Raw genomic sequence first — 14,931 nt, forward strand, 5'->3', positions numbered from 1 at the left:
ATAATATTTGTAACACTATTTGAAATATTTGAAAAGGAAATATATACTAAGAAATAATAGTGAAAGTTATATTCTGTATTCAATATGGAAAATGCATTCATCCATGTTAACAGAATTGTCTGAGTACAAAAGCATTCTAACCAAGAGAATCAGATTTCTGGGATTTAGTTACACATACTAGATTACAATTGCTCTTTCAATAGTAGGACATACAGTTTATAATAAAAACACCCTAAACTTCTGAGGGTAAAATCTCATTCCTACTGGCCTGCAATTATTTGGATTTTATAATTAATGTTTGTTGAATGCGCAACAGAGAAAACATTAACTGTATTTAACACCTATTTTTAATTCTATTGAAATGCAATGGCAACAACATTTTTCTTTACTGAGAGGCACCAGTGCTGAAAAAACCCACCACAACCAAAAAACTTCCTTACCATGCTTTCTTTTCCTTCCCTATCTTCTTCTAGTATTGCTTCTATTAGACTAAGAGTACTGTTGTACCAAAACTGTTCATCTCCTCCTAGAAGCTGTGCTTTCTCCAGGAGTGCTTTAGCTTGTCTGTGGTTTCTTTCCAGGTTAGCCAATACAGCAAGTAAGTACAAGCACCGTGACATACCATATAGGGCTCTCAATTCCTACAGAGAAAGACACATGACCTGTATACAAATGACCCACTACAGCTATTCATATTTACTTCTATCACATTTTAGAGTAAACTTATGAAGAGGCACAGAAATAAGAGGAAAATTATATTTCCTCAATTACCTGTAGAATTTTCTTGTTACGCCTTATATTGCTTTAAAAAAAAAAAAAAATATCTAGATACACAGAGCTCCAGCAAATTTACAGTGCTACTTTTTGCTTGTTATAAACTATATACTAGTAGTATGCAAGACACAAATGCAGTGTACAGTATAGATTGTACACTAGCATACAGACACACAAGATACTAGTAAGGAATTGTATCATTAAAATTATTGTTCTCCCTAATGTCTTTTGAAATTTCCTCAATGTACAATACTAAATTAATGCTTTAAGAAGAGACAGATATTACTAATGACTATACTACTTCATGATTCATGCTAAATAACCATAGATAGTTTTTATTTACATGAGAATAATTACAGTGGAATAAAAGGATAACAATATTTTTTTTTAGATGTACAGGATTTATTGCAATAATTATGTCTCAGCAACCCATATAACCAAGAAGAGAGCTATAATGAAGGGCAGTGGATATAGAAAGAATATCTTTAATGTACACCCTTCATAACAATGAGATGATGTGGATTTGTTTGATGGAACATATGGACACTTATTTAGATATGCCAGAATTCTGAGTCACAGTTTCAGTGTCAGTGGCCATTTATCAAAACAGAGTTAGCAGTAAAAGAGTAATGAAGTTCAAAATTATATAACTGGACTGTGAAATGATCAAAATGTTGAGAGGATGGAGCTAAATCCTCTCTCTGTCATGAGCAAATCTTGAATGTCCCTAAACTATTTTTAAAAACAAGGTTTGGATATACATACATCTACCAAGGTCACTGCAAAGCAGACAGAGGTGCTGACACTACTTCACAAGTTGAAATAATCTTCAGACAATTCCCATAAAGTTGGCCTTAAGTGCCATGTATTTAAATATATGCATTAGATATGTTGAAACTCAAATGACAGAGGGTTGGGGCTGAGGGAGGAGTAAGGTTTGATAATTGCAATTTGATTATTATTATGAGGAACAACTGTATCAAAATGAATTTTTTTTTTCTACATATTTTAGTAATGTTTCTTTTCCTGTTTTATTTCTGGTGTACCTGTGTTGCAGCATGGGCCTCTGAAAGCAGATGTCTTGCTGGTTGATACAAGCCTAGCTGGATTAATACTTCAGCTTTTTCTATCCACAAATAAGGGAAAGAAAGTGCACTCAGTCCTTTTCCTGTTGCTTCATTTAACTCAAAAACCTGAAAAAAAAAGTATTACACCTTCATAAATTTCAAAACTAAACTAGATGAATTACAAATTGTTATTACCTATCATATCAATTCTTGATATACCCCACAGTCCAGTTCTATTTTCTAACTTTGAAATTCAACTTTGTATTACAGGAAAACCAGGTTTACTTTGAGATTTAGATTTTATTAGTTGAATGCCTTTTGAGGACTATAAATATATACTATTGAAACTAATTTTAGAACACACGAACTGCTTCACAGAATCACAGAATCACAGAATCCCAAGGGTTGGAAGGGACCTAAAAAGATCATCTAGTCCAACCCCCCTGCAAGAGCAGGGTAACCTACAGTACATCACACAGGAACTTGTCCAGGCGGGCCTTGAATATCTCCAGTGTAGGAGACTCCACAACCCCCCTGGGCAACCTGTTCCAGTGCTCTGTCACTCTTACAGTAAAGAAGTTCTTCCTGATGTTAACGTGGAACTTCCTATGCTCCAGTTTACACCCATTGCCCCTTGTCCTATCACTGGATATCACTGAAAAAAGCCTAGCTCCATCATCCTGACACCTACCCTTCACATATTTGTAAACATTGATGAGGTCACCCCTCAGTCTCCTCTTCTCCAAGCTAAAGAGACCCAGCTCCCTCAGCCTCTCCTCATAAGGGAGATGTTCCACTCCCTTAATCATCTTTGTGGCTCTGCGCTGGACTCCTTCAAGCAATTCCCTGTCCTTCTTGAATTGAGGGGCCCAGAACTGGACACAATATTCCAGATGCGGCCTCACCAAGGCTGAGTAGAGGGGGAGGAGAACCTCTCTTGACCTACTAACCACTCCCTTTCTAATGCACCCTAAGATGCCATTTGCCTTCTTGGCCACAAGAGCACATTGCTGGCTCATGGTCATCCTCCTATCCACCAGGACCCCCAGGTCCCTTTCCCCTTCGCTACTTTCCAGCAGGTCAACCCCCAACCTGTACTGGTACATGGGGTTGTTCTTCCCCAGATGCAAGACTCTACACTTGCCCTTGTTAAATTTCATCAAGTTTCTCCCCGCCCAACTCTCCAGCCTGTCCAGGTCTCGCTGAATGGCAGCACAGTCCTCTGGTGTGTCAGCCACTCCTCCCAGTTTTGTGTCATCAGCAAACTTGCTGAGGGTGCACTCAGTTCCCTCATCCAGGTCATTGATGAAAATATTAAACAGCACCGGTCCCAGCACCGACCCCTGAGGAACTCCACTAGTCACAGACCTCCAGCTAGATTCTGCGCCATTGACCACAACTCTCTGCCTTCTTCCTTTCAACCAGTTCTCGATCCACCTCACTACTTGATCGTCAAGCCCACACTTCCTTAGCTTATCTATGAGGATGCTGTGGGAGACAGTATCAAATGCCTTACTGAAATCAAGAAAAACCACATCTACCGCTCTACCATCATCCCTCCACCTAGTCACTTCCTCATAGAAGGCTATAAGGTTGGTCATACATGACTTCCCCCTCATAAAACCATGTTGGCTGTTCTTAATGACCCCCTCATCCTTGATATGCCTAGTGATGGAGTCAAGAATAAGTTGTTCCATCACCTTTCCAGGGATGGAGGTAAGGCTGACCGGTCTATAATTACCCGGGTCCTCCTTCTTGCCCTTCTTATAGATTGGTGTGACCTTTGCCATCCGCCAATCCTCAGGCACCTCGCCCGTTTCCCACGACTTACCAAAGATGATGGAAAGTGGCCTAGCAATGACCTCCGCCAGCTCCCTCAGCACCCGTGGGTGCATTCCATCCGGACCCATCGATTTACAGATGTCCAGATTGCATAGCTGATCCCTAACCCAATCCTCATCTACCAAAGCAAACTCCTCCTTTGTCCTGACTCCTTCTGGGGCTATAGAAATCCGGGGCCCTCGGGGAGAGTCTGCAGGAGTAAAGACAGAGGCAAAGAAGGCATTCAGCACCTCTGCCTTCTTTATATCCTCTGTCTCCAGGGTACCCACTTCGTTCAGCAGTGGGCCTATATTGCCTCTTGTGTTAGTTTTATTTGCTATGTATTTGAAGAAGCCCTTTCTATTGTCTTTAACCCGACTAGCAAGATTGAGTTCCAAGGAGGCCTTAGCTGTCCTAATTGCCTCCCTACATCCTCTAACAACTGTCCTATATTCCTCCCAAGCGGCCAGCCCCTCCTTCCATAATCCATAGATTCTCCTTTTCCACTTGAGTTTGCCCAGCAGCTCCTTGTTTAACCACGCCGGTCTCCTAGATCCCTTACTTGACTTCCTACTTATTGGGACGCTCCGATCCTGAGCTTGGAAGAAGCGGTCCTTGAATGCTAACCAACTATCTTGAGCCCCTTTACCGCCTAGTACACTTTCCCATGAGACTTCCCTTAGCAGTTGACTGAAGAGGCCAAAGTTGGCCCTTCGGAAATCCAGAACTGTGGCTTTGCTAGGTATTCTATTCCTCCCACACAGGATCCTAAACTCCACCATCTCATGGTCACTGCAGCCAAGGCTGCCATTGACCGTCACCACTTCGACCAAACCCTCCTTGTTGGCGAGTACTAAATCTAGCAGCGCTGCTCCCCTAGTTGGTACGTCCACCATTTGCATTAAGAAATTATCATCAATGCACTCGAGGAACCTCCTAGACTGTGAATGACTGGCTGTGTGAGTCTTCCAGCAAATATCGGGGTAATTAAAGTCCCCCACGACGACTAAGGCATGTAGTCGCGAGGCTACTTCCAGTTGCCTGTAGAAAGCCTCATCAACTCCTTCGTGCTGATCAGGAGGTCTGTAATAGACCCCCACAACTGTATCACCCGTGCCAGTCAGCCCCTTGATTCGTACCCACAGACATTCCACTTGCTCCTCATCCGACCCCGGACAGAACTCAATACATTCTAGTTGCTCTCTCACGTAAAGAGCCACTCCACCACCTCGCTTTGCTGACCTATCTTTCCTAAAAAGGACATAGCCATCCATGACCACATTCCAGTCATGTGAACTGTCCCACCATGTCTCTGTAATCGCCACTAGATCATAACCTTTAGCCCGCACACAGACTTCTAACTCCTCCTGTTTATTCCCCATGCTGCGTGCATTGGTGTACAGACATTTCAGGGAGCCAGTCCTAGTACCCTTTTTCCCCTGCGGGACAGGGTCTAAAAAGCTATCCTTTCCCACAAGTGAAACAAGAGATTGATAGTCCTCCTTAGCCCGCCATCCTTCAATCCCTAGCATGTTCCTCTTGGGCTTGTCCCCAACAGGCCCTGTTAAATCCCCTCCCCCCTTCATAACTAGTTTAAAGCCCTGTCAATAAGCCCTGCTAACTCCTGCCCCAAAACCCTTTTTCTTCTCTGGGACTGGTGTATCCCGCCTGTCACCAGCAAACCAGGTGTCCCATACAGCAGCCCGTGACTGAAAAACCCAAACCCCTGCCTTTGGCACCAGTCACGTAGCCATACATTAACCTGCAGAGTCTTCTTATATATCCCTTCACCCTCGCTTGCAACAGGTACGGAGGCAAACACCACTTGCGCTCCAGACCCTTTAACCAGCCGTCCCAGGGCCCTGTAGTCTCTCTTCATTGCCCTTACGTTCCTCGTAATAATTTCGTCACTGCCAACCTGAAAAACCAGCAGTGGGTAGTAGTCAGACGGCTGCACCAGTTCAGAGAGCTTCTTTTTAACATCTCTAATCCGAGCCCCAGGCAGGCAGCAGACCTCCCTGTGGGGTGGATCCGGTCGACAAATGGGCCCTTCTGTTCCCCTCAGAAGGGAGTCACCCACCACAATTACTCTTCTTTTCTTCTTGGTTGGAGAAGTTCTGAGGTATGTGGGTGAGTGACTAGCCCTGGGTGACTCACTAGATAGATTTGCCTCACCATCTCCATTCACCTGGCCCTGAAGTTCCAAGACCTCGTACCTGTTATTCAAGGGCAACTGGGAGGGAGGAAGGGATTGTGAGGGTTTTCGCTTACCTCTCCGAGGAGGAACCTCCCTCCATCCATCCTTGTCCATTAAGCTCTCTCCTTCTGTCTGATGGTAGGAGGGAAGGGGATCCATATCTTGTTGAACCACTTCCCTCTGTCCTTGCCTTAGGGTGTGGTTCCACCAATCTATTTCACTTTCACACTCTCTAATGGCTCTCAACCTTTCTACCTCCTCCCTCAGTTCAGCCACCTGCCTGAGCAGGTCATTTATTTGCTCACAGCGAACACAAGCAGTATCACTGGCTCCCTCCAATACAAGTGCCAGGCTCAGGCATTCGCTGCAGCCAGAGACCTGCACAGCTGCATGTCTGCAGGAAGGCTCAGTCTGGATACCCACATTAGTACTCACTGCAGCTTTCGATCGTGTTGTAACCATGATCTATCTGGTCAATCAATCCGTCTACGTCCCTCAGCACTCCTTCCCCCTCCTGTACTCCAGGCGAGTCCTCTCGATGAGGCGGTTGGAACGCTTCCCTGCCCGCTCGCCTGCCCGCGCGAACTGCCGCGCAAACTGCCTCGACCCTCTGCCTCGACGCTCTCTGTTTGCCGGCTCTGTTCGCCGCGCTCCTGGTCGCCGCGCTCCCTGGGAAAGATTTTTAGCCACTCCCAGCTGGTGCCACTCCTCCTGGCTCCGCCCCCTGTGAGTCAGCCCCTCGCGGGAGCTGAGCTTCCGAGTCCTGGGCAAGTCCTGTTGAGGACTTGAGGCTCCCTCCTCAGTGGCTCTTGTCGCTCTGAGGTGAGGCTCCTGGACGCTGATCTCTCCCCTCTCCGCTCCGGTGTTGCAGGCGTCCTCTCTCAAGCTACTCACCTCAGCAACTGATCGAGAGTGGCTGTTGGTGGCCGGTTTGAATCTGCCACCGAGCCTCCTGGCTCCGCCCCCTGTGAGTCAGCCCCTCGCGGGAGCTGAGCTTCCGAGTCCTGGGCAAGTCCTGTTGAGGACTTGAGGCTCCCTCCTCAGTGGCTCTTGTCGCTCTGAGGTGAGGCTCCTGGACGCTGATCTCTCCCCTCTCCGCTCCGGTGTTGCAGGCGTCCTCTCTCAAGCTACTCACCTCAGCAACTGATCGAGAGTGGCTGTTGGTGGCCGGTTTGAATCTGCCACCGAGCCTCCTGGCTCCGCCCCCTGTGAGTCAGCCCCTCGCGGGAGCTGAGCTTCCGAGTCCTGGGCAAGTCCTGTTGAGGACTTGAGGCTCCCTCCTCAGTGGCTCTTGTCGCTCTGAGGTGAGGCTCCTGGACGCTGATCTCTCCCCTCTCCGCTCCGGTGTTGCAGGCGTCCTCTCTCAAGCTACTCACCTCAGCAACTGATCGAGAGTGGCTGTTGGTGGCCGGTTTGAATCTGCCACCGAGCCTCCTGGCTCCGCCCCCTGTGAGTCAGCCCCTCGCGGGAGCTGAGCTTCCGAGTCCTGGGCAAGTCCTGTTGAGGACTTGAGGCTCCCTCCTCAGTGGCTCTTGTCGCTCTGAGGTGAGGCTCCTGGACGCTGATCTCTCCCCTCTCCGCTCCGGTGTTGCAGGCGTCCTCTCTCAAGCTACTCACCTCAGCAACTGATCGAGAGTGGCTGTTGGTGGCCGGTTTGAATCTGCCACCGAGCCTCCTGGCTCCGCCCCCTGTGAGTCAGCCCCTCGCGGGAGCTGAGCTTCCGAGTCCTGGGCAAGTCCTGTTGAGGACTTGAGGCTCCCTCCTCAGTGGCTCTTGTCGCTCTGAGGTGAGGCTCCTGGACGCTGATCTCTCCCCTCTCCGCTCCGGTGTTGCAGGCGTCCTCTCTCAAGCTACTCACCTCAGCAACTGATCGAGAGTGGCTGTTGGTGGCCGGTTTGAATCTGCCACCGAGCCTCCTGGCTCCGCCCCCTGTGAGTCAGCCCCTCGCGGGAGCTGAGCTTCCGAGTCCTGGGCAAGTCCTGTTGAGGACTTGAGGCTCCCTCCTCAGTGGCTCTTGTCGCTCTGAGGTGAGGCTCCTGGACGCTGATCTCTCCCCTCTCCGCTCCGGTGTTGCAGGCGTCCTCTCTCAAGCTACTCACCTCAGCAACTGATCGAGAGTGGCTGTTGGTGGCCGGTTTGAATCTGCCACCGAGCCTCCTCAGATCTGCTACTGTCATGAAGAAGCTGATTCTTGTAATAACTAAACCAAAAAACTATTTGCAAGAGCTAAAAAAGGTGACGTGAGAGGGATTAGAAATTAGAAAATTATAATTTACATGCACAAGAATAGAAAAATATACAAAGAGAGCAAAATGATATAATAAAAGCAAGTAAAGAATTGCCATAATAAAGAAGAAAGTGGAGATAAGTTTGAGAAATATCAGTAAGGCAGTTATCTTCCTAAAGAGACAGAAAAGACAGAGCTGAAATATTTGCATGCCTTTAAAACAATGTGTCTGAGGGAGCAAAACAGTATGCAGTGATATAATGGAGAGAGGAAGAAGACAAAACCGAGACCAGTAGTGAATACAATGCTTTTTCACTTCTCAGTCTCTTCCACTGAGTTGAACTAGTCCCAGATTCCATTTGTAGAAATGTAGTTCTACTTTATATTAATACAGATTCTATTCTTATTCCACAATACAAAAACTATGCCAGGCAAACTCTGCTCACATTCGGCTGGTGCCTGCCAGCAGAATCTAACTAGTATGCAGTTTAAACTTTTTGTGTTTGTGTATTTCTCAAGTACAAAATTATATAGAAACAAATTAGCAAGTATATGAAACTAAGAAGTGAAGCATAACTTATTAAAGTAACTGGAGTAGAAAGAAAAACCTTTTCACTTGAAGTAAGGAGATTCTCATCCCTACTACCACTCTGCTGAGCATTTTCAAAAAATGTTTCTTTTTCTTCTGTCATAGTATGTAAATTTTTTTCTTTTTTCAGTGCAATTTCTTGCCTACACCTGGAGCACAAGGAAAAAAACAGTAAATTCAAGTATATTTTGAAAGTATTTCATGATGAAGTATTACTGTGTTAGTCATCTTCACCAAACACTCACTCTGCGGATAAAATATAAACCAATCTTGCACAGAATTTTAGGGCACAGCTAATACACTACATCTGTGTTTAGACATTATGGGATTTAATTTTTTTTTTCCCCCAACAACACTTATCAAGCGTAGGAAAAAATTCCAACTAAATACAGCCTCTGTAGTGAAAATACATACATTGCCTGTTCTAATTCACTAATGTAGGCTTCTCCAGCTGCCTTCTCATGATACAAAGATGCCTGATTCAGTTTTAGGTCTGAACAGATGAGGGCAATTCTAGAATAAAAAAAAGAAATTTTTAAGAAACAATCAGAATCTGCCATGCGTTGCTTCATCTAAGCACATTCTATATAAAGAGCATACATCCCATGTTTGTCAATCCTACCTGCTTATGTCTTGGTTAATACTGTCAATAACAAAAATTTTAAATAAAAAAGGTGGAACTCTGGTAGCTGAAATTACACACTGACAGAGGTCATAGAATCACAGAATGGTTTGGGTTGGAAGGGACCTTAAATATCACCTTATACAATCCCTCTGCCACGGGCAGGGCCATCTTTCATCAGATCAGATTGCTCAAAGCTCCATCCAGCTGACCTAGAATGCACACTTCCAGGGACGTGGCATCCACTGGTATCCCTAGCCCATCCATCAAACGTGTATCTCTCCAATCCAGTGGCAAAAATGATGTAGTAAAAGTACGAAAATAATAAAAATACAGTCTCACTACAGCATGCAAAAAATCCCATACATGTGTTTGTGCTAACCTGCTTTTGTATATTGAGTAAAGAGTAATATGTTCATGTATATGTATCAGATCAAATATAAAAATCAGGTCACAGATATAAGTAAAATACCATGATATAAAATGAAATCTTGAGGAGACAACAAAACATTTGGCTGGCAAAGCTTGGCTGCAAATCTGTTTCCTATTAGTAAATCGCTTTTAATCTTGTTGGGTAGTAATTCAGTAATCGATTTGCAATTACGATAAACATGCCGACCTTTGTATATAGAAATATTTATCTATTCCATGTGACCTCTTTCAGGCATTTTATATGTACATTATTTCACAAACTAATGGGAATTAAGCAAATAATTATTGCTTATAACATTTACTTATTATGCACACATTATGCAATACCTTTCAAAAAAACATGACAAAACATTTTAACTAAACCAGCAATAATTTGCCATTGCAAGCATATAAAATATTTGTGACTCAAATCTTTTAGGGCTAATCTTTCTTAAAAATAACAGAATTTTGGTCACAAAGGCAAATCTCTATAATAGAGAATGAGCTTATTGGGGATACTTAATGTGGGTTCATAAGCTAAAGGATGTAATTTTGATGCAAGATGGGAGTCTTTCTTTTGAATACTTAAAAGATAATAGTTTCATTGAAACATTTTTGGTCTTTGCTTTGTTCAGTTCCATAACAATGAGGCATTTCAAAAATTATTCACGTGAAAGTGGTTTGAGTTCATAATCTTGTACACCTTTCTTTGTGGATATCATGCTTAGTAACAGATAAACTTAGTGGCTTTAATACCACAAGCAAACAAATTCATCAAAATTCTATTAAAATGTATAAAAAATAAACAAATAAATAAAAACCATTAAAAATATAAAACAGTAAGTCACCAAAAAGCTGTTTACTATTTAGTGAAATATCAATCAATTGTCCATTCCATTCAGTTTCTCTTTTATTGAAAATGAATAAAGGACACAAACCGAAGGTGATAGAGATCAGACAGACTTTGACATTCCACAACTTCATTAGCAATAACTTCAGCTAGCTGCAAGATGGGAAGAATGAAGTGGGGGCAAAAAATTTTCTGTAGTTCTTTAGATAAAAGGTCCATAAAATACAAAGTGCAAGTCTGGAAAAAAAATAATAAAAATTGTTTAATTCAATCAGTATAAACCTTATTTTGTAGGGAATAAATTTAAATTTAAATTGATGATTCCACCTTCAGTCCCAAATTTTAATTAAAAAATAATTTAAATAATTAAACTTTCAAGCTGAAAAAGCAGCCAGGTACACAGGAGCCAGTACAGGTATTCTGTTAACATTTTTTTAATGTTAATTTCAGCATGCAGAGGACAGACTAACACTTTCTGACGTATTAATGAATACTATGACAAGGAAGGATTTCTGATCACTGTCTGAACATAATCTATCGCACAAACAGAAAAACTAAACCACAATGTAGTTCCCTGCTACTCGCTTTTTCCTAAATAATAAACACTCTAGGATTTTGAGGAGTATACTTACAGGTTTTGGGAAATTATCCCAGTTAATACCGTAACTATTTGTTTTCTGTTTAAAAGTATCTCTGATTTCATTGGGACAGTCATAATAAGCCCATTCTTCTACATTTGTTGGTAAGGTATGAACTGACCCTTTCCCTTTAGGCTTCTCTTTCACAATAGAAATTTCAACCTATAATGAAAAATAAGGCCAAATTATCATTCTTGTTGGTATAAAACATTCACATAACAGAAAAAAACCCTAAACCAACATTATCTACTCAATATCCTTTAAAGTCTGATTGACTAGACCTCTAGATGTAAAACTGATTTTTACAAAACAGTACTATTTTGATCAATGCAACAAACAAAAGAAAAGCATCTGTAAATTTATGACCTCTCAAGTCCACGCAGTCAAGAGTGAAGGTATGATATAGAGACTCTAAGAGAAATTCTTCTCAGGTTATGAGAGCATTTACAAGAAAGAAACGGAAGCATTTGTTAAAACAAATGAGCCCAGGGAAACATCTCTTAGAAAGAGATGATTAATTCCACAGGAAAGGGTTCTTACATGTTTCTTTTTTTCCTTCTCTTTTTTAGGAGCAATTACAGATTGCACCTTCTGAGGAGCTGTAAGTGGTGAAGACTTCGACGATACTTTTGTAATAGGACCTGATGCTGACAACGATACCTAGATAAACAAATAATTACAGTTAATTACTTTCAGTTTTCAGTAATGTCAATTTCCAATAATAATGATTAGTCATTGTAACTCACCATCTACAGCTATTAACAATTGCCATGTACCATGTTGTATTTGTGTAAGAGCTTTCTTCTGAAAACTAATACTCGAGAGGCCCCTAGAAGCTTGTATTATTTGTACAAGCATTTAGAATGATCATGCCAATGCAATTAAGCAGCTGAATGTCAAAAAATGACATCACTTTTGTGCTAAAATACTACTGCAATTTTTTAAACCTATATGGTTGCAAACTGAATTCTTTTTTTTTAAACTGCTACTTTAGATTGCTTCATCTTCTGCAAGGGATGAATTTCATATCAAAGTAATGATAGACTGCAGAGAGCCACTCTGTTCTGCTTCTGGATTAGTCTATAATGCTACTAATGAATGTTATATTAAAAAAAAATTCTAAATATTTAACCATATGAAAGCATCCTTTGAAAAATTTCTCTACACACTTAATAGCACGGCTTCTGATCTCACCTAAAATTTAAACAGCACATTAATTTGAGAAGATGAATATATTCTGCTGGAGGAATCAGGAGTAGCAAATAAAATATGAACAAAAAATAATGCTGGATGCTGCACAAGTTGTGAAATTTTCAAGTTAAAGGTATTTTAAAAGTAAGAGCCAACTAATTTGGCTGCAATTATTGAGGTTTTCAGAGAATATTTTAATATCTTCTGAGTTATTAATGGAGTCCTAACACTAAAAGCCGGCTTCAGAAATGGACATCTGCAGTTATTATTTACTCCCAAACAAGGTTAAGCTGTTCTGTAGTGCTTTTGTCCCTTTAGTACCATCTAGTTGTTCTTTTTCTCACAGTACTGTTCAGCTGTACATATGAGTTCTTATAATTATTGTCATTGTCCTAAAACTGGCACTGACAGCGGCATTAACTCTTTTTAATAGTCTATCCAAACAGTAATACTCCTTTCAGATATTTTTTTCTCAGGTAAGACACTCAGTCAAGGTCAGGGTATTAAAAATTATATTTATATAAATCTGAAAACACCAACATTCAATTTTTTCAATTCCTGTCTTCCATCAAATGTTAAGAGTCTGAATCGATTTCACAATGAATACTTGATCATATATATATATATGTATATATATATGAAACTTGTTATAGGAGTAAAAATTGCAGGCTTTTACATCTAGTTGGAATAAAGCTACGTAGATATATCCTATTTATAGCGCTAAGATTGTCTCTATAAGATTTGAGTCATTACTATTATGAAGTGTAGATTTAGTCCCTTCAAAGATTTACTCATATTTAATGTATAATTGTTTTCCTATGATTTTTGCTATGATTTCCAATAGCCTTTTAAATTAGACATCCATATCAATAAGAAATGAAATAGATCGGTTTGACCTGAAATGCTGTAACAATGCGAAAGGGAATAGAGTATAACGACTGGTAAACACTGCTTGTCTATACTTTCAAAACTTGAGAAACAAATTTGAATTTAACTGTGTCACACAATTCCTTTCAGTCAAAATGACAGCCCTCTTGATTCAGGCTAAGTGAAGATCTGTCTGTGATCTAATTACAGATTCCTCAGAACTGTAAGCAATGTCTTCAGCATGTATGGTGCCACTACCAAGATCCTTTAACAAATTGAAATTACTAAATTTTCAAGCCTTTTGCATGAAATGCATGAACATACTGCAGAGAAACAATGGATCACTGCTTTTATCCTTCATGTCTCTTCTCCATTTTCCTGAGAGAAACAATCTTTTTTAATCCTTAACCTGAGAAAATATGCTAGCTATACAACAAGATAGGACATTCTAAAGATACAGTTAAAACATCATGCAAATAGCTGGCACCACAATTACACAACATAACTTGAAATATACTGGCCACAGTTTAATATAATTAATATAATATAAGCTCATAACAATCTCACCTGCCAGATACGGATGATACAAGCATATGCCATCAAACAGTGCTGCTGATGAAAAGGAGAACTGTGACCAGAAATTAAAGCTATTAATGTCTGTGCTCTAAACAAAACTTCCAATTGTTTAATATCACTCAGATCCTCCAAATTAATCTGGGGCATGGTATCATTTGCTCCAATGTCTGTCTTCAAATTTTCTGTAGGCGAAAATTTTGGTATATTACCTTTTCCTGTTAAAAAATAACATGCTCACAGTGACAGTACTTACAGAATATTTTAAAAAGTTAAAATTTCTGAATTTAAAATGAAAATATTTATGAAAAGAATTAAAATGGAAATCCATCTACTGAAGATGTTTTTCTTATAGTGATGCAATGCTACTCATACCATGTTTATAATGAATAACAGCTATGTATATTAAATGATGTAAGCCTGACAGAGAAATTAATTCCACCGCAAGCACACTTTATCTTCTTGAAAATAAATCTGTGTGAAAGACAGTGTAACTTATTTATTTCAGCCACTTGAGAAGCATTGCAGTTAAGTCAAAATCCTCTTGATCTTGATGTAGTGGTTTTTACCTGACCAAAGACAAGATCCTAATTCCTGGTAGCCTAGCCAGCAACAAGCATATTTGGCCAGCATTCATTTCCGAAACAGAAAGGAGCAATAATCCAACTACAGATGGGTCAATGTCAACTAAGTCTTGAACACAGCTCAAGCTTATCCTTGTGTCTGTAACAAGGTATCTTAATGGCTCTTGATGGCAACAACAGAAGATATTCTGCTACTGAATCCTCTCCTTTATGCTGTGTAATTCTAGTTACTTTTCAGTAAACTCTGATGCTTTAAGGAAATTCCAGCTCTGTTTGAAATTCAGCTCAAAGCCAAATAATTAGCAGATTTTCAGCTTGAAGTTAAGTACTATAAACACATGGTTCTCTTTCAACATCAAATTGATGCTCTACAACATAAAGCAGACTGCAGTAACGTAACACCTATTACATAGTCTAGCGGCTGTCACAAATGAAGCCACTAAAGTAACAAAGAAATTGAGTGAATTCTGAGCATGATTAACACTCTATAATAAAGTTAACACAGTAAAGTTAGGGAAAG

At 41.0% G+C, this 14,931-nt stretch overlaps 1 protein-coding gene across 1 annotated transcript in view; it reads right to left on the reverse strand.

Annotated features, from left to right (window-relative positions):
* The window catches only part of CFAP46 (cilia and flagella associated protein 46), a 90,006-nt gene that overhangs the window by 27,356 nt on the left and 47,719 nt on the right, over nt 1–14,931 (reverse strand). The window contains exons 26-33 of the mRNA XM_065672511.1: nt 13,822–14,012; nt 11,737–11,856; nt 11,191–11,358; nt 10,647–10,795; nt 9,090–9,188; nt 8,695–8,824; nt 1,821–1,967; nt 441–641 (exon numbers count right to left, since the gene is read on the reverse strand). Of these exons, the coding sequence (XP_065528583.1) occupies nt 441–641; nt 1,821–1,967; nt 8,695–8,824; nt 9,090–9,188; nt 10,647–10,795; nt 11,191–11,358; nt 11,737–11,856; nt 13,822–14,012 (1,205 nt within the window). The remainder of the gene's footprint in view (nt 1–440; nt 642–1,820; nt 1,968–8,694; nt 8,825–9,089; nt 9,189–10,646; nt 10,796–11,190; nt 11,359–11,736; nt 11,857–13,821; nt 14,013–14,931) is intronic.

This window comes from Lathamus discolor, chromosome 3, assembly GCF_037157495.1.
Source record: "Lathamus discolor isolate bLatDis1 chromosome 3, bLatDis1.hap1, whole genome shotgun sequence".
NCBI classification, from domain to species: Eukaryota; Metazoa; Chordata; class Aves; order Psittaciformes; family Psittacidae; genus Lathamus; species Lathamus discolor.